This window comes from Neodiprion virginianus, chromosome 3 (genome assembly GCF_021901495.1).
Source record: "Neodiprion virginianus isolate iyNeoVirg1 chromosome 3, iyNeoVirg1.1, whole genome shotgun sequence".
In the NCBI taxonomy this organism is placed as follows: Eukaryota; Metazoa; Arthropoda; class Insecta; order Hymenoptera; family Diprionidae; genus Neodiprion; species Neodiprion virginianus.
The window spans coordinates 27,559,717-27,587,533 of record NC_060879.1 but is presented as its reverse complement, the minus strand read 5'-3'; the positions used below and the strand labels follow the sequence as shown (position 1 = coordinate 27,587,533).

Here is a 27,817-nt window from a genome sequence, read left to right as displayed (position 1 = left end):
GATAGAATGATAAAAAAATTAAAAATAAATGTTTCTCACATTCTCACATCAGATCACGCAATTTTTTCCTCTTCGTCGAAACATAGAGAACGCGGTGCAATACCTTCAGAATTTACTCAGAGGCAGAACTAAATGGATTACGTAAGCATAAGAAAAAAAGCAGGCATATGATACAAATAAGCAAGAAAGTGGAATGAGGAAAGGCCCACAATTCCTTCGGTATCTTTCTGTGCTGCCCTTTTCCACCACTTTCAAGCCGAGGGGTTTCTTGCTCGAGGGATCGGGAGGAATATAAGGGGGTGCGGATAAAATTAAAGGTTAATCCTTCGCAGCGCGTAGAAGAAAGCTTTTTCGTCCAAAAGTACAGCCGGGCATTGTGTCGGTTTAAATTTTCCAATTTTCATGAAAGCAGAGCCTGAACCGAGCAACGAGTACCGTAAATATTTGCTCCTTCCAGTGTCGCTAAATCACCATGGACTGTTATACAGTGGGCGAATTATTATAGTCCCAAGCCGTATTGCCTCTGGCTATTCGCGATCCCGAAATACCGTTTCACACATGTCCAATTGTCCACGCATTTGCCGACTCACGCAGAGATCTCAGGTGTGTAAATACAAGCACGTCTTTCCAGTCTGCAGGGAAATTCAGTTCCCTCCATGCTGAACGGGTTTACTTTGAACCATTGAGTAGCCAATTGCAATTAAAGCATCGGAAGGTAAACTTTGATCAAAGAGAGACTCCTTCCCTCCAATTAAGATAACCGATTAATCACACTTCGGTCCCTCTGCATCGAGGGCGGAATTGATCCGCTGCTGCTGTTGCAGTGTCTTTGCCGAAATTAAACACTCGGGTAAGTGCACCAGGTATGTTTTGAAATTTGGTAGATGAGCATGAGCCGAAAAATTGAGATAACGTAAACGCTAGTGTATGTTCTATGAGAAAACCTGAAACTTGCCCCGAACCCCGAGGAGAGAAGTCGCCTTGCACTCGCCACTCGCCCTCCCCCCTTTTCGCGCTTATTTAACCCCCCTGGGTATAATTCGCTAGGTGCCTCGAAGCGAGCAGCGGATGCTATGCAGGCCGTTCGCCGTGAGTTTGGGTTGTTAAAACGAAAACCACCATGAGAGTGAAAATCCTTGTCTTCTGTCATCGTATACTACCAAGTTGGCTTGTAACGGGGTCCAAGAGTCAAGGATGAAACGCATCAGCGACCGTGCATGTAGCGTCTCGTGTGCGTGCCCGGCGTAATCTTAGTAATTTAAATGTTTGTCCCCGAGGGCGAGGTCGGAGGGGTAGAATGGCATATCGCGTAGCATAATCCCCTGTTGAAACAGGCTTAAGCCTTCTGGATTGTCTGCTGGATTGGTCGCTGATACGCAAAACAACCGAAGGGTTGCAAGTAAGCCTATCTATTCGAGTCGTTCGCCTGCAAGCCCCCGGTTATTGTATGCAATATACCTACCCGGTTATACCGTGTCGTGAAATTGTTCCTGGTGGAAACTACCGCAGAGGTGCAGATAATACGAGAAAAAGATGTCAGTGCGTCGTTTCGTTATTTTTTTAACGGCTTTTCTAAAGTCCATTTCTATCTACCGGTTTCCTTTTGCCTGCACAAATGTATGCACTGAATTCTTTACAGTTATTACAGGTTTGGCCGGCAGTGAAATTATGTTTCAGCTACTCTAGCTCCACTTTGTTTGTCATTAAATTACATTTGATTTTTTAACAAGCTCCGAAACTCAACGAGGAGAAGAACACGTTATTACAAGTGTGTCCAACAGTGGCTGTGTTGATTTTTTACTGACACAATGTTTTCCTCGATATTGTAAACCTGAAGTTGTCGAATATTGGTAATTACATGTCATATAAAATCCCTCAACCAATCTCGAAGATATTATCATTTTTATTTATTTTTAATGAACACATTTTTACATTTAAAAACACACACACATACAATCCTTTTTTTTTTAGTACTTTACCTAATCGCGAAATCGTTACAGATTGTAACAAACAAAGCTCTGCCTTCTTGACTGAAATTCATGTTGGCTAGTTCTGAGAAAATTTATTCACGAGAAGAAAAAGCCCTGAACCGTAAAAACTCAATAAACAATACGGTGCTGGTTCAAAGAAATTAGAACAACGGTATAATCTTTCTATAGAACAACCAAATATTTGAACTTTCTTCGTTTGAATTTCACTTTTTTATTTTCTTTACAGGTAAAAATAATTTTTTTTTAGTACAGCGTAACTCGGTCAACGTCCGTTTCGCTTTTCAACTATTGTTACTACCATTTTCTTTGCGTTGATCAAGCACCCGCTAGATTCTCTAAGTATAAGGTAAACTTGCACCGCCTGATCCTTGAACCAAAAATGAGAATCCAAGGTATGTTTGATTAGTTAAAAATAACTGTTACTTCTACTTGTAAAACATATTATGAACCTTTGGCAGCACTCGCATAAAAAAGAAAAAAAATTTAGTATCAACTGAAGGAGACAGGATGGAAGAGGTGAGATATGATCTGGGATTAAAGTCATCGGTGCGTGACTTGACGGATTTTCTTCATCCGACATTCTCCATCACGTGTCACATTCTACTGTCACTTTGACGCTACGGTATGTCTTCTTGGTTATCTTCGTGTTCATAATATAATATTATATTGTCACAAGATATCTCCGTAACGAAAGTAGGAAGTATAATATACGTATAAAATAAAATAAATATATCCATAAAAAATACGCGGCTCTCACGTGAATTATCCAGTGTGACCACTGTGTACAAAAACACAGGCGTCAATGCCAGTCGGTAGTGTACGAATCAAAAGTTTCAAGAGTCAAAAACAATCTCCATCGACATTATTTTACTCAATAATAGTGAACGCGAATGAAAGAACCTCCCTATCGACATTCATTCGCAAAGCTTTGGTCAGCGAGCAAAATGGATCTAAAAATGTTAGAATTGGATCGAAAGCTTCAGAGTTTAAGGATTTGGAACGTTCTATTTATGAAACTTTTCTCAAATTGTTTGTATTTTATCTTGTATCATTTGAATTTGCTCAAATTATGTATCACATGGTAGGAATGTGGTTTTATTCATGTTCATTGGTGGAGATTTTTTCTTTCCCTAACTTTCGATTCGGTCGCGAATTCCAACGGTAGACTTCAATTGCTTTTTTACCCGAGCTTCAGCCAGCAGATTGTTTTGAAAATCTCGTATCAATTATCCGAACTTTACTTGACGATGTAAATCTATTTTTTATTTTCAATTTGTGATCAGTAAACTGTCTCGTGGCTGAGGGATTCACATTTTGCACGCTCCAAGGTTAGCCCCAAATGACCCTCTATTTTTGATCCGCATGAATTCTTCATCGGTGCGTGATTAATTTCTTCTCCGGGTCGTAAAACTTCGTTTACTTCGTTGACAATGTATGCTCCTTCTGTCGCCGAGTTTTTCTAACATGTGCCCTGTAGTATTTGGTACTTGGATCGTTGCTCGCTAAATGCAAATGCCTAATACTCCATCGATTGTTCACGCTCTTTTCGAATCGTAGTCAATGATAAAGCGATCCGTACACCGAAAACAGCCTTAGCTAGTTCCCATTTACCCCAAAATTACTGGGTCAAAATATTCACTGCTATCATAATATATATTGGGTTGCATAATGCGTTTTTTAATAAATTTATATGTGGTACCATTTAAAGTCCAAAGCTTTTTTATAATTTGAGTATACATCGAAATTCATTACGGAACAGTAAAATACGGTCGCATGCAGCTTCGTCCGTGTGAATAGCTGATCGCCGAAATCGTAAGTATAAAGCTGATTAGATTTCTGTTACACGTATTTCATATAGCAAAATATAACGTTCGACATTAAAACACAACCTACGTATAAAAACATACGACTGTTAATTATAATTGGTATACTCCACGTATGTATTGGTGTACACAGGATAAACAAAGCGGAAGACGAAATTTATTATTATTTTCTTCATCGCTTCTCTTCACTCTTTTTTTTTCCCTTGAGTTTCGGAGTTTTCTTTGCCGCCCTTCGGTTCTCTGAAAATTGCTTTGACTGCCTTTCGAAGCCAAGAGGGGTCTGTGCGTCGGGCATTCGCCACGTACGCAATTCGAGCCAGTCTAACGAAATAGCAGCGTTAAAAAGAGCTGCTCCGACAACAAAGCGGAAAGCTCTTGAAGAAAAGCCCGAGCAAAATAGGATAGAATAAAGTTCTTTTCACACGTCGGACAAGGGTATCGATTCACTGCATGGTGACGCTAAGCGTGTAGTTATGGCTTTCCACCTGGAAGAAAACGGGGGGAATGCAAACAAAGAGAATAGACACGCGTTCTCGGTCAAGGTTTGTAATCGATTAACGTCTTATGAGTTAACCATAGGCAACACGTGTTTAAAAGACGGCTGAATTCTTAGTTTTCGAGCATTTATAGAAGATGAAATCGTTGATATCAACTACTCTTGCCATCATTTTCTTTGGTCTGGAGTACCGTTTAAAAATTGTTCAGCACTGGAATTGATGATACGCTGTGAATTAAATCGCAAGTGTGTCAATTTCCACCATCTTAATGTTGCGAATGACATAAATTTAACGCCAAGCAAAGCTTAATACCGAATAACACATTCTGAACAACCTATTTCGAAAATCCATTTTTCTTCTCGTTTTCGTACTAACTCAATCGTTTTTTCATATTCATTGTACGTTCAACGACCGTACGGTGGCGTTTGTAATTGTATTTTGAGATCAAAATTAGCGTCCGAGGTGAACCTCAGTTATTACACATCCGAAGGCACACACAAGGTGCTCGCCTTGGTGAAATTACATACATGCGTACGTACGTATACTTAGTTATACCGTATAAACACTACATTATTTGAGTAGAGACTCTGCCGCAACGGAAATTTCGCCGCTTAATAAATAGAGGTTACTTAATACTGTGTAGGCACGTAAATGGTGGTATACGTAACTGTTTAAGCAGGTTGAATTGACAGCTGAATAACGATGGAATCGTTCATAATCAGATTCGAACTAGATAAGCGGATGTATTCCCTGACCAGGAGTCCAGGCATCCGTAAAGTTCCGTTCTTCCTGGTTCAGGTTTACAGTCAACGAACTGCGTTTTCATTAAAAAAGGAGAAGGCCACGTCGCGCTTTTGTGACACCTCCGGTTCCGTCCCGCGTTCCTTGCAGGAGCATCCTCGAAGGAGCGAAGGGAGCTAGAAAAGGGACAGGAGGGAAAGGGTCCTCGGGGGAACCGTCAGGAAAGTTTGGCAACGCGTTATGGAGTTACCCATGGCCCTATCGCTCCGGCAAACGAACTTGAGTCCAAGGAGTAAATCCCCAGAGGAATGGCTCTATTGGATTTGCCGCTTCGATCCTAGCCTTGGACCGATCCTCGGCTCCGACGAGGATGACTCCAATTCGTTATTGGATCGCCTTGCGATCCGGAATCACGTTAGGCCTTGGTTCATGGTGGTAGTTATGTGTGGTGCAGTGCGACTGACTAACAAGGAGAGGTCACCCGATAGGATACACCGATTTCAACAAAAAACATTTGACGTAATCTTTGCTCAAAAGAAAAGAGAATAGGAAAAAAATGTCGAAAACAAGTTCGCACTTTATTCTTACTGAAGAATTTGTCAGCATTTTCTATTGAAAACAACCCGTCCTAACGCGCGACCTTTCCTTATAAGCCGTAAAGATGAGTGCTCCGACTTCGTTGAAATAATTTAACGGAAAGTGCATCGGGCTATTTTTATCTACACTTTCCTCGGGACCGGCAACCGGGACGAGCTGCTGAGTTATTTTGCAAAAAAGTAAAGGAAGCTTTCAAGAATGACAACAATGCTTGCGCAACGCCTGCAGCCTCCCGCCTCTGGTAAGCTCTGTAAAGGTTTATTGGCTCACTCCCTCTGCTGTTTCACCACGGGGGTGTCCGCTGTCACGTATCCGCACGTATACTACATACCATAAGCGAGCGCGAATGTACGAGGAGGTAGATAACTCTCTTTGAAGCGAGAGACAATGGAATCCAGTTCGATGGAGGCCGTGAGCTTATTAAGGGGGTTTTGTCAGGTGAAACTTCGCTTTTTATTCAATATTTATTACACGGTTATCCGCGGATTTTGGCGAGCGATGAGCCATCTCCTCATTAAAGTAGCTACTAACATTGTTGGTTGTTTAATTTTCATTTTGACACGGCATTCATTCTGGGTAATTTAATCAGTAATCAAGAATGGTTTCAGTTGACGTATAATTAAATATTTTCAATGACATGTGTTCCCCAAAGGAAAGTAATCGGTATTAATGTCTGTAATGAAAGAACATACATACCGAAGCAACACTTTTTTTTTTTAAATCCTTACCAAAAACTCGTGGTTATAATTAACGATTCTGAACATACGTAGAATTTTATTCAGGTAATCAAAGTGTAAGTACAAGCGTCCCGACTCTTGTCCCTTGTTTTTTCTTCATTGAAAACGTCAATACCGAACAGTGTGAAGAGAAAAAGTCCAAAACTCCGAATCTAAGTTAATTCAAACTTGTGGGGCTATTTTTTAACTCAGAAATAGCGTGTTTAAATATTTTATTTCAAGTTCGCATAACGATCTAAATCGAAAAATAATGTTCTCTTTTCCTTCGTTCGCTGTAAAAAGCTAAAGTAAAATACCCGACTGTGTTGAGATGTTTAATATAGTCTGCTGGGTAGGCGCTCTTTTTGTACAAGGCTGATATACGCACCGCTGGGTGGTAAGTTAATTTTGCGGTGCCCTGCGGCGCTGTGGGAAATATCATTGAAGCCTCTATTATTCAGCTCTGATCTCATTCGTACTTTGTTCGAGGTTTCCTCTGCGTTTGAAATGCAATTAAAACTTGCGATCGAAATTTAAAATACGAAAACGCGAGATAAGCTAAAAATACTCTCCTCAAACCCCTGTTTTCCTGATCGCTTCGAGCGTTTTATACCTACTTAACGGATCGAAAAGAGATCACCCCAAATTTTCAAACGAGCGATATTGGAAGGAAAAGCCACTTGATGAAAAGTACATAAAAAATTTTCGTTCCGTTGCAACACTCGTTCAATACATGTGTAACTACGGGTAAACTTGGAGTTGATGTTGTCCGGGTTGTCGCCTCGATCTCGGGAAATCGAAATACTTTTTCGCCTCTTCGCTTCACGGGCAGACAGACTATTCGGCCCCCGCAATCCACTGAGCGGAGGCACAAAGGCAGGGCCAATCTTCGTAAAATATATTTCCTTCCCTCTTGACACTTCTTGAATCGCTTGCAATTTTATTTTCTGCTATTCCTCAGCCCTGTACCGACAGCTATTTTTACGAGTGCTGAACAAGAAAAAAAAAAAACAAGAACAAAAAAACAAAAAAGAGAAATACCCGGTGAATACGGAAAGCTTCTCAACTTAAAGATAAAGCTCAGGACGTAACGTATTTAGAGGTTCTCTAGGCCGGCGTTATGCGGTTGATGTAAAATTTGAGGGATGTTTCCGGTTGACTTCGTCAACCTTACCTCCAAAGCGAGTGAACTGTCCAATTAAACTCTGCTAATTTTGAGGAAATCGCGTTACTCGTGTAATCTCTGATGCGGCGACTGCTTCCTACCAAGGATCAAAGTTCAGACCGCGCCTATTTTCCAAGCTCGCTTTGTTCGTCGAATGGGAAACGCTCGGTGCACGTACTAAATCCATTTATTTATTTATTTATGTCTTCAACGGAGGTTTACGGGATGAGACGTACGGCGTATAGTGCCCTATGCATAGCATAGATCCCGAGGGAGCGAGGGGGTCCCGGAGTCAGCCATGGGGCAGGAGGCAAGAGGCAGGAGGACAAGGTGGATGAGGCTGGCGGGAGAATCTCTTGGGAACGGCTGAAACGAAAATGCTGTTGTGCCACTTAGTCATAGCTCGTATTTTTTTCTTTCATTCCGTTCCATCTCAATTCTTCCTGAATATTTAATCTTTTCTCTCTTAGCAGCGAGATACGTCACAAGCAGTGACGCTCACGTTTAGAAAATTATCACTTTCGACATACTTCAAATTCAAAATCACCGGTAGTAGCATCTTTCAAATTCCAACAACAAGACTCATCACAGAGATGAACAGCCCTGAGGATCTATTTTAAAGCTCGGAACCTGCACTAGAAAGAGTTAAAATCAATTCGGGAATTAAGCATGTGATCTTTTAAGGAACCATTGAATATCGTTCAATGGTAACTTGAATTCAATGTTACGGGGATTCGTGGACGAACGAATTATGTATGTATTCAAGCCGTTCGGCGGTATGAAAGTGTATCTGTAACGTAGTTTCAAACTCACCCAATTTATCGTCTGCTCTCTACGATCCAACAGGCGTTGCTGAAGCTTGGGACCAGGTCCTGCCAAAAAACTTTTCACTATAGATTGGGTCTTCTCCCAACACTTCGGGGCGATCACTTCGACCTGGGCGAGGTATTTTTGCATAGTAGATTCGAGGTCCGGTACCGGGAGCTTTGGTAGATCTTCCTTCTGCAACAAGTTATATTATGTGCATGGAATTACGAGTGTATGCACATTTCGTTCGAGTATGGGAAGGTATAACGTGTAACGAGTCTATCCGGGTCCTTGAATTATTCAAGTCTTCCAGTTACTGCGGTATCAGAGCGATTCTCTGAAGAAAGAACCATTTCCGTCTTCGGTCTCACAGGAATTTCCTATTCGAGCATGAACCGGATATTCAGACGAGACTTCAAAGGCTAGTGACGGTAAACCTGTTAACTTCTACACGCCAACTACTGGCGAAATGGGAATCCTGTAGATAGTGAAAGTGCGGTAATTGGGAGCACTGACATTTGCACAACCGAGACTGTACGAATTTTTTGAAAGTTTAGAGTTTGCTTGGATTTACCTGAAGGCAGAAATAGAACAGAATTTTTAAAACCTGACGAACTTCGCTGTTTCGAAGAGAAAATTAGGCGAAAAGAGTGAAAAACGATTTGGAGAATGCTCCTGCTTTTTCTACGTATTTCAAATTCAGTTTTGAAAGAAATCGATATTCGTGAACGTTCTTTATAGCTTGGCCCTTAGCCGACTCTGTCAATTGTAAAATAAAGAATCAATTGAGAAACGAAGCGTGTCCGAGAGGGTTGGTGCGCTTGGTTGATCAGAACCCCCTCTGACAACCTAACAAGACCAACAGGGACGTCCTACAAGGGCGAAGTCACCGAGTGTTCGTCAACGTGTAACGGAACAGTTATTCTTTCGTTCTAATATTCCATTGATTCATATTACGTGAAAAAAATAAAATTTTAATTACAAGTTTACTTGCTAAGCTCATTGTCCGCAGAGCGTTATGACATTTTGCGACGAAAGCATGTTCATAAATTCTCGTTTATATTAATTTTCACTCCCAAGCTGAACCGAAATTGAGAATCCGATTACGCCCGATTCGAATTCAACTCGCAATTCGAATCCGTGATCTCGATTTTTCCGCCATGAGTCAGCTGACGGCATTGTGGATTTCATTCCGATTTCTTTTGGCATGGCCTATCGTTGTTGCGCCCTGTAACGTGCAGGTATAGGTATACATACATCCGTAGTAACCTACCGGGTGTCCCTGTTCCCAAGAGGTTTCGAGCTCATTGCTATGCACCGCTCGAAACTTGCTAACGACCTCTCGCACGCCCAGCCTATATCCATTCCGTCAGTGGATTTACATCGACACGACACTTGCACGCGTATATGTCAGCCTGTATCCGCAACGTGCACGGGGGTTGCGATGGCTGAAGGACGAGCACTGCGAGAGATTTAGTCTTTTACGGTTGTATCGTTGCTCCGAAAGGTAGTTTTCGAGTTCACTAACGCACTTCCAGATCTCCTTTTCGTACCACTTGCGAATCGAACCGCGTCCAGATACGAGAATCGAGGAACATTGGAAGTGGTTTCATTTTAATCATATACATTCGAAATGCAGAATGTTATTTCGAGTTTTCTATTGCAAATATCTTTCGGTATACCACGAAAGGAACGACTTGCACCTCCTTTTTCAAAAAACAAATTTTATTACGTTTCTGTTGTGCTTTGCGTGTCAAATACACTCCTGAAAAAACTTTGCAAAATCTTCTGCCGGAAGCTGTGTATAGATATGGCGCATGGGACAATGGAGAAAGATGAAGTGTAATTCGCTGTATTCAAAAGTGAGAGAAAAAAAGACATCCTCTTCTAATTAGTCGGGCTTCGATGGAGCAGTCGTTTCGCATTTGGAATCACACAGTCGTCGAGGGCAATTACTTCGAATTCGGTAATTCCGAATGGAGTTGACGGACGTCGAATTAATTATTATTGAATGAAGCAAACGAGGGCCTTTGACGAAAGCCACCGATGCATTCGGAATATGAATTCAAACAACATCTGTACGGGCACCGGGGACGTGAAACAAACACGGTAAATAAACACCGAACGCGGCATTTCGACCCCCTGGTCGGGAAAAAACGAGCTATTGGTCTACGCTGGTGCCATTCAAGGAGGGGCCGTGAATGTTATCCTGCACGGGTAGGCACTTGCCCGGCGGAACGGATGGGTCAGGGAAAACAACGGGACTTATTTTTGTGCAATAGATGTCACCCCGACGACGCGATTGCAGACCACCGCAATAAGAGATAAGGCAAGCTTACGAACACCGGCATCGTTCTTATCAATGCAAAACAGTATACGGGGCTTGTAGCAATTAAGAGATAACAAGGTTGTCCCTCGGCACCCCTCCAATTAGTAACACTCCAAGCCGCCCACCCTCTCGATGGCGCTGCTAGCCTCGCCAGCGTTGCCAGCTTCAGCCCTCTATTCCCCATCTACAAACGTGTCTTCACCAACCCCGTCTGCACACCCTTATAATGTTTGCATACCGCTGCGGTCTGGTGGGAGTCTCTGTCGAGCAAGGTGTCGGGCAATGGGATAAAGTGAACGAAAAATATACGGATGGGGATGGAAGCAGATTCATCATCTCTGTCACTGTGGTGTAGATGGAAAATCTATCTTTTCCAATAGTCCGTAAATTCCTGTTTATTTCCTAGATCGGCACACTTGGAAAAATGGTGGTGGTAAAATTGTCCAAGATTGACTGGTGTGAGTTATTCCGGTAAGATCTTTAATTCGACATCAGGTGGTGTCAGATTGACATCATAACATGGTCTGCGGAAGTACGCACCACATTTTTCTTACAGTATACGTATCAAGGGTTAATGCCGGTTTATCTTTTCAGTAATTCGTATTGACTCAAATTTTATTTACAACGATTCTAAAATTCTACACCATGAAACTTGGATACCAGTCACTATGAAATTGCACCTAATTTCCCATGAGCTACTATACCAGATATACTCGAGTCAAAATCGGAGTTTCAAATCGCGTTTTCCAACAAAGTGATACGAAAACCGGAAGGATGTTTCCTTGTACGCCAAAGACACGGGTACCATCGTGAGATTTATGGGACTCATTGTCAGAGAGCAAACTCTCGGGGCGAGTGTCGTGGTGCACGATGTTTCTCTCGAAACACTCGAGTACGGAGACGACAATCTTCTCGGTAGTCTGGGAAAGGTATTTTCTGGTAATTGCAAAAAGCGCGGAGAACTTAATTTTCCAGAGTACAAAGTTCGCCGTAAAGCCCGAAGCAATTGCGGCCGCCAGGTGGAGTGATCAAACTACGTTTACACTTGCAAAACCTACAGAGATTTCCACCCTGTATTCTATACCCCCGGCATTTCTACCCGCGCCGTTTGACAAGTGACAGTGAACCGTCAACCCTCGCTCTTCGGGATTATTTTCCTTTCAGATTTTAGTTTCACGAACGGAGTTTCTTGTCCGGCTTGAAACAAAGAAAAGTTCTTCGAAACGCGATGAACGATAGGCCGTCTAGCGGGACGCGAAAACGAGAGTAAACTAAATAAACTAACGGCAAGAGACGCTGGCGGACAAACGAACTCGGTCGGGTGCATTAGTAACGTGCAGCGGAGCGAAGCAATTATGGTTGTGTTTGGGAACCCAGGAGCGTGCTAACTCTTTGTGCAAACATCGGAAGGCCCGGGTGAGCGGGCGAGAATCGACGCTGGAGGGTGAGGAGGATTGAGGGAGGGTGCGCCTCCGCTTCTCCGCACCAGCCAAACGTAATTGGAGAGCCTAGGGGGTGCAGCAGGACTCGCGGCCGGGTTCACGGGTTCGCGAGGGCGCCGATCCATCCCGGGCGTACCACCTTCTCGTGTTCCTAATGAGTCGACCCAGAACTTGACCCGGCCGTGTGCCAATTTATTCAAGTCCGCGTACTCCAACTTTTTGACGTTAACTAACTCCTCTTTGTACCACCGGATCATTCGCTATCGATGGTGCAAAGCTTTGACGTTGTTACCGGCCGCTGATGTTGGAGGCGAGGCTCTTTTTTGATGTGTAAAAAAGCTGCCCTCTTAGTCGCGTCGAAGCTTTCGGGAGAAAAAATTTATCAACAACTTATGGCAGGAAATTAATTTCGAGAGTCAACTGAACTCACGGTTAAAATTTTGATGCGTAAACTTGCGGTTCGTAGGGAACTTGAGTCTTAGGCTTAAATAAATGATTTCGGATAACAGATTTTTCCATTTTCAATCCAACGTTTTTTGGACGGTCGAGCTGCTCTGCTCGTGCTCAAATTGAGTTCAAGTCGACTGGGAGAAATCACTTTGCATCCTGAATCTTCCCCTTTAAACTCCTCAACCATGGGTTCGAGAGATTCTGCGGTGATACTTGAAGTTCAACCAACGTTCGAGTACTTGACTTCTGAAAATGTCATTTCGTCGTGTCCGCTTTTCACATAACACAGGGAACATCTCGGGGTGAGAAAATACATATCACGTGTGCAATGATGATAATTCGTGACCCCTTGAAATCGCATCTAATTCGTATTACATGACATTTAAAAAGTGGAAAACTGACATGAAAGTTAATTTTTACAGAAGCAGCAGGTTTCGCTGAATATTTAGTGCACGACAAAGATGGTATAGGTTACGAAATAAAAGTTAATGGATAGAAATCTGATACGAAAACAAAGTGATTCCTTTCTGTTTCGGTGCCGGATTACTAATGGTGTAAACCGAACCGGATGGTTCAACAGATACATTTGTATACTTATGCAAAGATAATACTGCCCAAAAATATTCTCATTTCGTATATTCTTTCACTTCCACTTTTATGACTGGCAACTGAATCGTTCGTCTGGTAAAACTCATCTCTCACAAGTTTCTTGTTTTTAGAAATGATTTCCCCCCGGTCCGGCATACGCAAGTCTGAGTCTTCATGAATGTTCAATTACAGCGGACGTCGTACAGTACTGTGAATGAATGTACAGTAAGTTGAACGTTACAACATATTAATATTTCAAACTTGCGATCATTTCCTGATTGGCGTTTATTATCTGGCGATTTTACCTAACAATGCTTTGCGTAAACTTGCTTTTAATTTTAGCACTGTAAAGGCAACTCAATGTTTTCCGGGCACATATGAAACAATAGAGATTTCCTGCTTGGCAATAAGGGTCAACCTTTTATGAATGTCATTGCTAGATATCCACAATTCGATCGAAAATTATACCCTTTTGGTAACAATTAGCTGATCAATACACAATGGATTTTCAAGGCTATCCTGATATCTTTTCATCATCTCTCCATCTCCTTTGAAAATTGTACGAATACAGATGGTACCTTATACCAGAAACTTTCTCTTTGTTCTTTACAACTTTTGCCGAGGAGATGGAATTTCATGCACCATCAAGAAGAATTATTACACGTTCCTGGTTTGTTTAGGTTCACGTACCAACGTAGTTTTCACTTAACTTGTTGCTTGAGGAATTGGGTAGTGTCGACGATAGTACGAGTTCGTCCAACAAAATAATAGCGGAAATGTTGCGTAGTTGAAAATTACGAATATTCAACTGTATAACGCAAAAAAGAAATTCTATTCAATATTCTTACACTTTTATTTCACATTTGAGACTGAGAGCATTGCAGAGAGCAGTGAGTAATGAAGTTAGTCGGACGTGTACGTTAATTTTGTATCGTGTCAGATGTCAGATTAAATTCATTTCAGAAAGAGGAAAATGTTAAACCGGCGGAAGGTCGGAAGATATATCGCTGCGGAACCACTAAATACACTTGCTTCGTTTCATCTGGAGCTAGAGATCTATCTAGACAAAATTTCTCGTGATCAATATCGGCCGTTGCGTGACCTGCAACTCTAATCAACTGCCCAACTTCTTGCACTTCCGTTTTATTCTCCGGGGATTCCTCACGCGCTTCACATGTGTACATTGACGTACATTGTACGTGTGAATGTGGAAGTGTCGGAGGCCTCCGTATTATGCTGGGGGAAATACGTGCGTGCTAAGGAAAAAGAGGTCGAGGGGCGGGATGAATTTAACCGACCATTAACAATCGGTTTCGATCTGGCTCTGAACCCTCTCGTGCATGAATTCTGGATCCCAGGTTTCTGACTCACGAAGACGATCTTGAACAATCTTACAGAAATTCTCTCGCCATGCTGCATGCCGCAGAGTCTGAATTTTTGCTGAGGATTTCCCAAAGCCAACGCCTGTGTGAACAAGCGAAAAATGTATTTTCATCGATGAACTCGCGTTCACCCTAACCCAACCAATAAGTCAACCGATACAGTGAACGTACCGACTCCCCCCATGTCTCTCTGTAATTGCACACGCGCTGCCTGAACGTTATACGTAATCCAAGGCTCTGCACGCGCCCATCGCCCTTCGGTAAATATCACTAAGAGATGAACCAACGGGTAACTTCAAAGCGCGCCGCGCGCTTTTGCAAATGTATGGATATGTCAGTTGCCGCAACCATTTGAACCCTGGTCCATTTAGTGATTAGGTTACAGTCTAAGGGAAAATACCCACATGTCCAGCCCACCGTGTCTAATTTTCATAGAGTTTTAATTTTCTTGTATGAAGAAATGCAATTTGCAACGATTACAACGACTAAACACTGCTGAAAATTTTCACATCGGTATAAAGCATTACCAAGCGTTCATTCGACATCAGACCTTCAACATTTATCAATGGATTCCTAATAAGCAATAGCGACTGCTCAGTACTGGTTAAACCAGTGAAAAGATTCGACAATTTTCTGTCACACTTAACATTATTCTGTCGCAATCAGTTTTCGAGTAAACGAACACGCAATAAGGCAATTAATGAGCTGAGGGTTGTAACTTAGAAAAAGCATCAGTCATTACTCGGAATGGCTGTAGAGACTATACGGTACCAACCGACCCGCTGTGTTGTGATAGCAAATCATGTATCATAATGAACGCAGAACGGCAGATGGCACGTGACTCACGCCGCGACCGACCCTTCGTTTCATAAATAAATTAGCCGCTATCAGAAGTCGAGATATTGCCTTATTTATGGTCGAATCATGACGCTGCTAGACCATCCGTCGAACGGGTTTATAAAACGACGCATCGCAGACCGAACGCCCTTTTCTGGACCGCGAACTCGAGTGAGATTAGGCTGGATTAGATTAAGTTATCCCGATGGGTGTCCGAACAAGGGGGGAACACCCTCGAGGCGTTCGGTTAGAACAAGTGAACGCGTTGCTCGTCAAACCGTGCCTAATGCCCATACAAGACAATGCCTACCATCTCTTGGAAAGAATACTTTTTCAAATAACTTTTAGCAGAACTGTCAGTCTTATAATCAGATAAGCTTTGGCTCAAGTTGCCTTTGAGTTGCAGTTTCAGTTTCAGTTTATTGCTATGGCAGTTACATCGGGCACTGCATAAGTTGTCCCTCTAGTTGGGGAAAATAGAGACGCGGTAAGTAGTCGATTATGCTGAAACCAGAGTTGTACAGTAACTTTTTTGTACAACTAGGCACATTTTAACAATAAGCGCCTTTACCGGTAAGTAGGTACGATTTGAGAGAAACTGTACCCTTTGTACATATATAGTTTGGGTTTTACGGTACCACAGCCAGTCAATTTTTGAAGCATCAACATTAGTGCAAATGATTACCAAAATTTGTTCAGTTGACGTTAATTCGCAACATTTTATTTGGAATCTCATTGTTTTTATTCGTTATTCATCCGTATTCGCGTTTTATTTATACTACTCTCGGTGTGTATAAAGTACCCGAACACTTGTACATAGACACATCTCAATCACCTATGCTTTTACCTAGATGCAAGATATGAAGTTTTACAACTCTGGCTATAACCCAAGCTAACCTATTCGTGTTTTTTTTTTTTTTTATTTTATTTCATTTTTTTTTTTTATTTTCAGACCGAATTTATGATAGCTAAATGGGTCTCCCCTTCGCAGAGTCCCCTGGGGCAGAACTGGCCCTGATGTACATGCAAATGCACGAAAAGGGTCTCTTGCCCTTGGGCATGAAGATATTTAGAAATGTCAGATCTAAGATAGTTTGGCTCGAGGGTTGAATATGGAAACGACGTACATTCGGGGTGCCATCAAGAACCCCCATATCAAATTTTTTCCCAGTCTAAATTATTCATATTCTTGAAAGTTATTTTTTGTCCGCCTCAACTTTTGCTTCCCATATAAATTATGAGTCGAGAAGCAGGTGAACAATCTTTCTAGAAGCAGTTGAGCAAGCAGGAAAAAAATAAAAGGAACAAAATTCCCCGTCGATGTATCAAACTCGAGCGATATAAACCGCCTTCGTTCGAAACCAGAGTTGGTTCGCCTTAACGCTGGCTTTAGCTTTGCCAACGCGAAACTTTGGAGCCCCCAAAGATCCCAGAGCCTCGCGAGTTTCGATAGAACCCTCTGACCCCTCAGACCTTCCTGAACTCCCGCTGAGCCTTCCCCCCACACACATGACTCGAATAACGTCGGGGTGCGAATTTCAGACGGTTATAATGAAATTTCCTTCAAAGTATCTGCGAAGACGTATGTGCATGTAGAAATACGCTCGGTGTGGGTATGAAGTAACTGAAGATGTTGGCCATAGTGTGGCCAAAATTTAGAGGGGTATGGGAAGGTTTTATGGAGTTGAACTGGCATCGGTGCAGTATTGAATTTCTTGTTTCCCTGACAACTTAGCGTCTTGTAGCCTGCACCTTTTCCATTCTCCTGTATCCCAAAGCCCATTCAGAGCATGTCGCGGATCGTTTTCATACGCTAAAGTTCATTCAATCTTCTTTTCATGAATAATTATTATACGGGCAAATTTCTTACCGCTGGGCTTGGTGACGCGGTTCTTGAAAAGCTGCCAAGAGACACAAGAAGTCGACGCGGAGCCCCCAGCACTGAATCTCGCCATCCCTCTGCAACAAATGAGATACCTTATGATTTACGAATGGTTTTCATTTTTAACTATACGTCGGTGATGTGGGAATTTAAACGATTGTGCATTTTGACTCACGCAACTGTCGTATGCAAGAGGCTTGTCTGTAATCGTGAATCTTATTCCATTTCGAACGCGAGTTGTACCAACAGCTTGGCATAACACACATCTTGTTCACTTGAGTATCGTAAATTACGTTGTACGGTGTAAGATAAAGTTATATAGATTTTGCGAAATATGGGTATTATCGGATATGAAATCGAAAAAATATTCAAACGAGTTAACCTTCGTTTCTAGCGTTTTTTTGAAGAGTAAAAACTTTCTGTTTCAGAATCTACTCGCTGGAGCCTCTTCCTACTAATTGCAGATCATCTGGAATTCAAAAAAGGCATGTAGAACATCCGAGGATCCGTAAGAACAAGTTCACAATTCAACGTGTACAGGATTCATTTTGCGAACAGTTAGGTTGTAGATAGAAATAATTCTTTATCGACGACAAGGAGTTGCTTTGACATGAGGTGCACGATGAGGGCTTGTAAGAGATCTCAGTTTTTTTCAAATCCTTATGGTGTAAAATCAATGGCTTGGCTATGGTGCAAGCTTTTCGCCGAATGGCTCTTACCTTGTGGAATAGCAGAAATTTGTAGAAAAAAGAATAGTATCAGACTTCATTCATTGTGATAACGGCATCCTTAAACTTATTAGAAACATAATCTTCAACTTCAATTCATATCTATTCAAGCACTTACACATAATCACGCAAGTTGTCAATCGTTGTAGCCTCCACTGAATAAATAATTGCGCTTATGATAACCTGCGTCTCACATTTTCAATAACCTTTGTCGTTATAGGTTTGGAAGCGACCCCAATTTTACGATGGTGTGAAAGTCCTAACTTTGAAGCCAAACCGATAGTTTTGACCTGGTGACTTTTGACCTTCAGGACTAATTTTTCGTAGTTCTGATTAAACTTGTCACGTTCATAATGAATTATTTCAATTCAGTTTTCGCAGAAGCACAAATTCAGTAGCTATCAATGCGCTAATGAAATTTCTATAATTTCTTATAATTTTCTCATAAACTTCTTGGTAAAATGTGTCGATAAATAAATTATATTAATCCTTACACAATATTTTTGACGTGTGCTAATACTGAAAATATTTATTAGTCTTCAAAGTATAACCCGAGGTGGTTGGCGGTGGTTGGAGATGATCGAGGTGGACCAGGACGAGGACGAGGAAGACGAGGAGAACGAGGATTTCTGCACGGTGAGGAAAACACATTTATAATATTTAATGGCGATTGTAATTACGTTTTATTTGAAATTTTTTAAACTTGTCATGTTTACAATAAATTATTTCACTTCGTTTTTCGCGCAAGCACAAATTCGGTACCTTTTAATGCGCTAATAAAAGTTCTATTACTTTTTATAATTTTCTCATAATCTTCTTGGTGAAATCTGTCGATAAAAAAATGATATTAATCCTTACACAATATTTTTGACGTGTTCTAATACTAAAAATATTTATTTGTATTCAAGACATAACCCGAGGTGGTTAGCGGTGGTCATTGGAGGTGGTCGGAGGTGGTTAGAGGTGGTTGCGGCTGATCGAGCAGGACGAGGAGGAGGACAAGGAGAAGGACAAGGATTTGTGCATGGTGAGTATAACATTTTTATAATATTTGGTGGCAATGTTAATTATATTTTATCTAAAATTTTTTAAATTTGTCATGTTTACAATAAATTATTTCAATTAATGTTTCGTGTAAGCACGAATTCAGTAGCTATAAATGCGCTAATAAAATTCATTATTTTATTAATTAATTGATTAATTATATAAATCCTCACACAGTAATTTTGATGTGTTCTTATACTGAGAATATTTATTACTATTCAAGGTATAACCCGAGACGGTTATCGGTGGTTGTTGGAGGTGGTTGGCGATTGTTGGAGGTGGTCGGAGGTGGACGAGGAGGAGGACGAACGGAACTGAGTCTCAAAGCCCTGTTGACATAAAAGCAGCTATTCGATAGAAATTATAGTTTATAGTTTACACAGCCCATTGCATGATATTTCATTATAAATACGTATGTGTCAATGTATTTAGGAATAATTTATCAAATATACAGAGGTCATGTGCAAATAATAAATAAATTGATTCGACCGCAGTTTGATGTATTCATTAGAGCTTTAACAATAAATTTAAGCTTTGTTACTTCTTTTATTTTATTATGGATAATCAAAAACATTTCCGACTATTCGTGCTGTGGAAGCATGGGGATTAAACCAAATGTAGCAAAAGTTTAGAAACAGTGTATGTAGAGTACGGGTATTTTTCTAATAATGCAAATAGAATAGAATACCACGCTCTGCGAATTAGCTTTCCAGACAGAGATGAATGATGAATTTTAAGGACTGCATTATCGTTGTTGAATACTCTATGCCTCATGGGAAAAGAAAATCTGTAACGATAAAATTGATGCACCGGATCATCGTCGACTTTAACTTTTGAAATGTCCTACCATTTTCGAACACCTCCTACCTCCCCCTGCCACCTCTGACCGTCAATGGCCACTTTCGACCACCCCCTATCACCTTCTGCCAGCGCCGACCACCTCCTACCATTTCCGAGCACCTCCAACCATCCTATTTACCTATATTACTAGATTAGCTATGATATGAAAAGAGAAGAATTATTCATTTCGAAATGGGATTCTATTCAACGCGCGCTCAATGTATTCCATAACATCAGTATTCATAATTATTCCAACAACTTTTCATTTGCTCTCTCGATCTTGAATTTTCATAGGCATAGAATCGAAACGCTGTTTTAGCTCGTCGCAAGTAAAGCATCTGCGTTGGGTGGAGGAGCGGAATTGTTTTTCGAAAAGTATTCGGATGGAAAAAAATTCAGAGTAACTGCAATACATAACGGATGCGCTAATTCTGAACGAGACGAAATGGATGCTTCGTATATGAGACGGTATTTAACGCTGCGTAGTGATTTAAAGACCTAGAAAGGTGATAGGGAGAGAAAGAACGACGCTTCTTAACACTTCAAGTGTATTTTAACACACATTTGAAAGATACGAGCGAAATTTTTCATCATCCAACTGTCGCAGAACGGCAGCGTTATTAGCCGACCCGTTCACTGAAGAATATATCTGAACGCAGCAAAAAGAGCGTGGGACCTAGAGGAAAGAAATGGCGAGCAAAAAAGCACCTGCTGAAAAATGTCGAAAACTCAGGTTCTCGTTTTTTGGCTGTAGCTTTCGATGCGTTGATCGCAGCGCATTGGGACTGCGCCCAATCAATTTCTCTCGCAAAATTACGTCCGAACAGTGCATCAAAGAATTGAGTCCAGCATTTTTTTAAATCGTTGAAATTTCCGTCAGAAGTCTAACGTGGTTAAGTTGAATTTCTTCCGTGATTTTCAGAGCAAAGAACATTTCGACTCGTTAGCTGACTCGTTAACTGAAGAATGAATCTTTGGTCCACGCCTGGCGATCGAAGGGCCAAGCCGCTTCAGTCTGCAATTAGCAGGAAAGATAAAGTGCGTATTTCTTGTCTGGAATGTGAGAACTGAAATCATTATACGTCATATCATATCATCATACATCATACATCATACATCATACAACGTACATCATACATCATCATACATAGTATTAAAGGTCGAAACCAAAGTTTGGATGTCGGATGTTCAGAAAGTGACGTCACCAATTCAAAATCAGCTAGCCGAATTCCTCAGTCGGGAAACAACCGCGCAGTAGAGCGGACGGATGAGAGTCGCGCTCCGCAAATTTCGAGTAACGGGTTCTCAACCTCCCGGATCCCGCGCTTCGGGTCCGCTACGTATTTCGAGTACCGGGTTCTCAACCTCCAGGATCCCGCGCTTCGGGTTCGCTACGCGGTGAAACTCGACTTCCAGGATAAGCGCTCCGTGGTTCCCGGTTCACGTTTACAATACATAATTTCAATTCGTTTTTCGCGCAACCCCAAATTCGGTAGCTGTCAGTCCGCTAATAAAATTTCTCGACTTCCAGGATAAGCGCTCCGTAGTTCCCGGTTCATGTTTACAACAAATAATTTCAATTCGTTTTTCGCGCAACCCCAAATTCGGTAGCTGTCAGTCCGCTAATAAAATTTCTCGACTTCCAGGATAAGCGCTCCGTAGTTCCCGGTTCATGTTTACAACAAATAATTTCAATTCGTTTTTCGCGCAACCCCAAATTCGGTAGCTGTCAGTCCGCTATTTAAATTTCTCGACTTCCAGGATAAGCGCTCCGTAGTTCCCGGTTCATGTTTACAACAAATAATTTCAATTCGTTTTTCGCGCAACCCCAAATTCGGTAGCTGTCAGTCCGCTATTTAAATTTCTCGACTTCCAAGATAAGCGCTCCGTAGTTCCCGGTTCATGTTTACAACAAATAATTTCAATTCGTTTTTTGCGCAACCCCAAATTCGGTAGCTGTCAGTCCGCTAATAAAATTTCTCGACTTCCAGGATAAGCGCTCCGTAGTTCCCGGTTCATGTTTACAACAAATAATTTCAATTCGTTTTTCGCGCAACCCCAAATTCGGTAGCTGTCAGTCCGCTAATAAAATTTCTCGACTTCCAGGATAAGCGCTCCGTAGTTCCCGGTTCATGTTTACAACAAATAATTTCAATTCGTTTTTCGCGCAACCCCAAATTCCGTAGCTGTCAGTCCGCTATTTAAATTTCTCGACTTCCAGGATAAGCGCTCCGTAGTTCCCGGTTCATGTTTACAACAAATAATTTCAATTCGTTTTTCGCGCAACCCCAAATTCGGTAGCTGTCAGTCCGCTAATAAAATTTCTCGACTTCCAAGATAAGCGCTCCGTAGTTCCCGGTTCATGTTTACAACAAATAATTTCAATTCGTTTTTTGCGCAACCCCAAATTCGGTAGCTGTCAGTCCGCTAATAAAATTTCTCGACTTCCAGGATAAGCGCTCCGTAGTTCCCGGTTCATGTTTACAACAAATAATTTCAATTCGTTTTTCGCGCAACCCCAAATTCGGTAGCTGTCAGTCCGCTAATAAAATTTCTCGACTTCCAAGATAAGCGCTCCGTAGTTCCCGGTTCATGTTTACAACAAATAATTTCAATTCGTTTTTTGCGCAACCCCAAATTCGGTAGCTGTCAGTCCGCTAATGAAATTTCTCGACTTCCAGGATAAGCGCTCCGTAGTTCCCGGTTCATGTTTACAACAAATAATTTCAATTCGTTTTTCGCGCAACCCCAAATTCGGTAGCTGTCAGTCCGCTAATAAAATTTCTCGACTTCCAAGATAAGCGCTCCGTAGTTCCCGGTTCATGTTTACAACAAATAATTTCAATTCGTTTTTCGCGCAACCCCAAATTCCGTAGCTGTCAGTCCGCTATTTAAATTTCTCGACTTCCAAGATAAGCGCTCCGTAGTTCCCGGTTCATGTTTACAACAAATAATTTCAATTCGTTTTTCGCGCAACCCCAAATTCCGTAGCTGTCAGTCCGCTATTTAAATTTCTCGACTTCCAGGATAAGCGCTCCGTAGTTCCCGGTTCATGTTTACAACAAATAATTTCAATTCGTTTTTCGCGCAACCCCAAATTCGGTAGCTGTCAGTCCGCTAATAAAATTTCTCGACTTCCAAGATAAGCGCTCCGTAGTTCCCGGTTCATGTTTACAACAAATAATTTCAATTCGTTTTTCGCGCAACCCCAAATTCCGTAGCTGTCAGTCCGCTATTTTAATTTCTCGACTTCCAGGATAAGCGCTCCGTAGTTCCTGGTTCATGTTTACAATAAATAATTTCAATTCGTTTTTCGCGCAACCCCAAATTCGGTAGCTGTCAGTCCGCTAATAAAATTTCTCGACTTCCATCAACCATTATCGATGGTTGTTCGAGGTGGTTGAAGGTGGTCGGAGGTGGACGAGGAGGAGGACGAGGAGGACGAGGATTTGTGCTGGGTGAGTAAAACACTTTTATAATATTTGATGGCAATTGTACTTATATTTCATCTGAAATATTACAAACTTGTCACGTTTACAATAAATTATTTCAATTCATTTTTCGTGCAAGCACATATTCAGTAGCTATGAATAATCTTATACAATTTATTATATTACTAATTAATCAAATAATATTCTTATAATATTTAATGGCAATTGTACTTATATTTCATCTGAAATATTACAAACTTGTCACGTTTACAATAAATTATTTCAATTCATTTTTCGTGCAAGCACATATTCAGTAGCTATGAATAATCTTATACAATTTATTATATTACTAATTAATCAAATAATATTCTTATAATATTTAATGGCAATTGTACTTATATTTCATCTGAAATATTACAAACTTGTCACGTTTACAATAAATTATTTCAATTCATTTTTCGTGCAAGCACATATTTAGTAGCTATGAATAATCTTGTACAATTCATTATATTATTAATTAATTGATTAATTACATTAATCCTTACACAATATTTTTGATGTGTTCCTATACTAAAAATATTCATTACTATTCCAGGTATTACGCGAGGTGGTCGGAGGTGGACGAGGAGGAGGACCAGGTGGACGAGGAGGAGGACCAGGTGGACGAGGAGGAGGACGAGGTGGACGAGGAGGAGGCGGGGTGGGTCGTGGGAGAGGACCTCTCCTCTCCTCAGAGGAGGGGAGGGGGAGGGGCAGGGAAGGGGGAGAGGTGGGCGCGGAGGGGGAAGGGAAGGGAAGGGTAGGGACGGGGAGGGGGAGGGGGAGGGGAAGGGGGAGGGAGAGAGGGAGGGAGGGAGGGCGGGAGGGAGGGTGGGAGGGAGGGAGAGAGGGAGAGAGTAGAGGACGGATGTCAATGCGAGCCCGTTAGAGTTAATAGAGCAGTACACCCCCCCGCCCTCCCGCCTTCCCTCCCTCCCTCCCTCCCTCCCGCCCTCCCTCCCTCCCTCCCGCCCTCCCTCCCTCCCCCTTCCCCTTCCCCTTCCCCACCCCCTCCCAATCCCTTTCCTTCCCTTCCCTTCCCCCTCCGCGCCTACCCCTCCCCCTTCCCTGCCCCTCCCCCTCCCCTCCTCTGAGGAGAGGAGAGGTCCTCTCCCACGACCCACCCCGCCTCCTCCACGTCCACCTCGTCCACCTGGTCCTTCTCCTCGTCCACCTCCGACCACCTCGCGTAATACCTGGAATAGTAATGAATATTTTTAGTATAGGAACACATCAAAAATATTGTGTAAGGATTAATGTAATTAATCAAGTAATTAATAATATAATGAATTGTACAAGATTATTCATAGCTACTAAATATGTGCTTGCACGAAAAATGAATTGAAATAATTCATTGTAAATGTGACAAGTTTGTAATATTTCAGATGAAATATAATTACAATTGCCATTAAATATTATAAGAATATTATTTGATTAATTAGTAATATAATAAATTGTATACGATTATTCATAGCTACTGAATATGTGCTTGCACGAAAAATGAATTGAAATAATTTATTGTAAACGTGACAAGTTTGTAATATTTCAGATGAAATATAAGTACAATTGCCATTAAATATTATAAGAATATTATTTGACTAATTAGTAATATAATAAATTGTATAAGATTATTCATAGCTACTGAATATGTGCTTGCACGAAAAATGAATTGAAATAATTTATTGTAAACGTGACAAGTTTGTAATATTTCAGATGAAATATAAGTACAATTGCCATCAAATATTATAAAAGTGTGTTACTCACCCAGCACAAATCCTCGTCCTCCTCGTCCTCCTCCTCGTCCACCTCCGACCACCTTCAACCACCTCGAACAACCATCGATAATGGTTGATGGAAGTCGAGAAATTTTATTAGCGGACTGACAGCTACCGAATTTGGGGTTGCGCGAAAAACGAATTGAAATTATTTATTGTAAACATGAACCAGGAACTACGGAGCGTTTATCCTGGAAGTCGAGAAATTTTAATAGCGGACTGACAGCTACGGAATTGGGGGTTGCGCGAAAAACGAATTGAAATTATTTATTGTAAACATGAACCGGGAACTACGGAGCGCTTATCCTGGAAGTCGAGAAATTTTATCAGCGGACTGACAGCTACCGAATTTGGGGTTGCGCGAAAAACGAATTGAAATTATTTGTTGTAAACATGAACCGGGAACTACGGAGCGCTTATCTTGGAAGTCGAGAAATTTTATTAGCGGACTGACAGCTACCGAATTTGGGGTTGCGCGAAAAACGAATTGAAATTATTTGTTGTAAACATGAACCGGGAACTACGGAGCGCTTATCCTGGAAGTCGAGAAATTTTAATAGCGGACTGACAGCTACGGAATTGGGGGTTGCGCGAAAAACGAATTGAAATTATTTATTGTAAACATGAACCGGGAACTACGGAGCGCTTATCCTGGAAGTCGAGAAATTTTATCAGCGGACTGACAGCTACCGAATTTGGGGTTGCGCGAAAAACGAATTGAAATTATTTGTTGTAAACATGAACCGGGAACTACGGAGCGCTTATCTTGGAAGTCGAGAAATTTTATTAGCGGACTGACAGCTACCGAATTTGGGGTTGCGCGAAAAACGAATTGAAATTATTTGTTGTAAACATGAACCGGGAACTACGGAGCGCTTATCTTGGAAGTCGAGAAATTTTATTAGCGGACTGACAGCTACCGAATTTGGGGTTGCGCGAAAAACGAATTGAAATTATTTGTTGTAAACATGAACCGGGAACTACGGAGCGCTTATCCTGGAAGTCGAGAAATTTAAATAGCGGACTGACAGCTACGGAATTTGGGGTTGCGCGAAAAACGAATTGAAATTATTTGTTGTAAACATGAACCGGGAACTACGGAGCGCTTATCTTGGAAGTCGAGAAATTTTATTAGCGGACTGACAGCTACCGAATTTGGGGTTGCGCGAAAAACGAATTGAAATTATTTGTTGTAAACATGAACCGGGAACTACGGAGCGCTTATCCTGGAAGTCGAGAAATTTAAATAGCGGACTGACAGCTACGGAATTTGGGGTTGCGCGAAAAACGAATTGAAATTATTTGTTGTAAACATGAACCGGGAACTACGGAGCGCTTATCCTGGAAGTCGAGAAATTTAAATAGCGGACTGACAGCTACCGAATTTGGGGTTGCGCGAAAAACGAATTGAAATTATTTGTTGTAAACATGAACCGGGAACTACGGAGCGCTTATCCTGGAAGTCGAGAAATTTTATTAGCGGACTGACAGCTACCGAATTTGGGGTTGCGCGAAAAACGAATTGAAATTATTTGTTGTAAACATGAACCGGGAACTACGGAGCGCTTATCCTGGAAGTCGAGAAATTTTATTAGCGGACTGACAGCTACCGAATTTGGGGTTGCGCGAAAAACGAATTGAAATTATGTATTGTAAACGTGAACCGGGAACCACGGAGCGCTTATCCTGGAAGTCGAGTTTCACCGCGTAGCGAACCCGAAGCGCGGGATCCTGGAGGTTGAGAACCCGGTACTCGAAATACGTAGCGGACCCGAAGCGCGGGATCCGGGAGGTTGAGAACCCGTTACTCGAAATTTGCGGAGCGCGACTCTCATCCGTCCGCTCTACTGCGCGGTTGTTTCCCGACTGAGGAATTCGGCTAGCTGATTTTGAATTGGTGACGTCACTTTCTGAACATCCGACATCCAAACTTTGGTTTCGACCTTTAATACTATGTATGATGATGTATGATGTACGTTGTATGATGTATGATGTATGATGTATGATGATATGATATGACGTATAATGATTTCAGTTCTCACATTCCAGACAAGAAATACGCACTTTATCTTTCCTGCTAATTGCAGACTGAAGCGGCTTGGCCCTTCGATCGCCAGGCGTGGACCAAAGATTCATTCTTCAGTTAACGAGTCAGCTAACGAGTCGAAATGTTCTTTGCTCTGAAAATCACGGAAGAAATTCAACTTAACCACGTTAGACTTCTGACGGAAATTTCAACGATTTAAAAAAATGCTGGACTCAATTCTTTGATGCACTGTTCGGACGTAATTTTGCGAGAGAAATTGATTGGGCGCAGTCCCAATGCGCTGCGATCAACGCATCGAAAGCTACAGCCAAAAAACGAGAACCTGAGTTTTCGACATTTTTCAGCAGGTGCTTTTTTGCTCGCCATTTCTCTCCTCTTGGTCCCACGCTCTTTTTGCTGCGTTTTCTGAGTTCCTGAGGGTCCAATTAGTCAGGTAAGGGTCATTCAAATCGAATCTGAGACCAAAAATTTTTGGCTCCACAAATGAAGAAAAAGTAAGGCTAACCCCTTCGCATTTTTGGCAAAAATTATCGCGATTTTCAAAAGTGCCAAAATAAATTCTCTTACTCACTTTTCCGACGTAATTTTGCGAGAGAAATCGATTGGGCGCAGTTCCAATACGCTGCGATCAACGCATCTGAAGTTACAGTTAAAGCCAAAAAACGA

General features: G+C 41.6%; 1 protein-coding gene and 1 long non-coding RNA gene across 2 annotated transcripts in view; one reads left to right on the top strand and one right to left on the bottom strand.

Moving 5' to 3' along the window:
- LOC124300829 (choline O-acetyltransferase) overlaps nt 1-27,817 on the bottom strand; it is a 65,484-nt gene that overhangs the window by 28,519 nt on the left and 9,148 nt on the right. Inside the window, exons 2-3 of the mRNA XM_046755241.1 lie at nt 17,236-17,324; nt 8,344-8,532 (exon numbers count right to left, since the gene is read on the bottom strand). Of these exons, the coding sequence (XP_046611197.1) occupies nt 8,344-8,532; nt 17,236-17,324 (278 nt within the window). The remainder of the gene's footprint in view (nt 1-8,343; nt 8,533-17,235; nt 17,325-27,817) is intronic.
- LOC124300832 (uncharacterized) lies at nt 18,575-19,253 on the top strand. Its single transcript, XR_006907340.1, has 3 exons — nt 18,575-18,611; nt 18,884-19,002; nt 19,243-19,253. It is a non-coding gene; the product is annotated as an uncharacterized LOC124300832 (long non-coding RNA).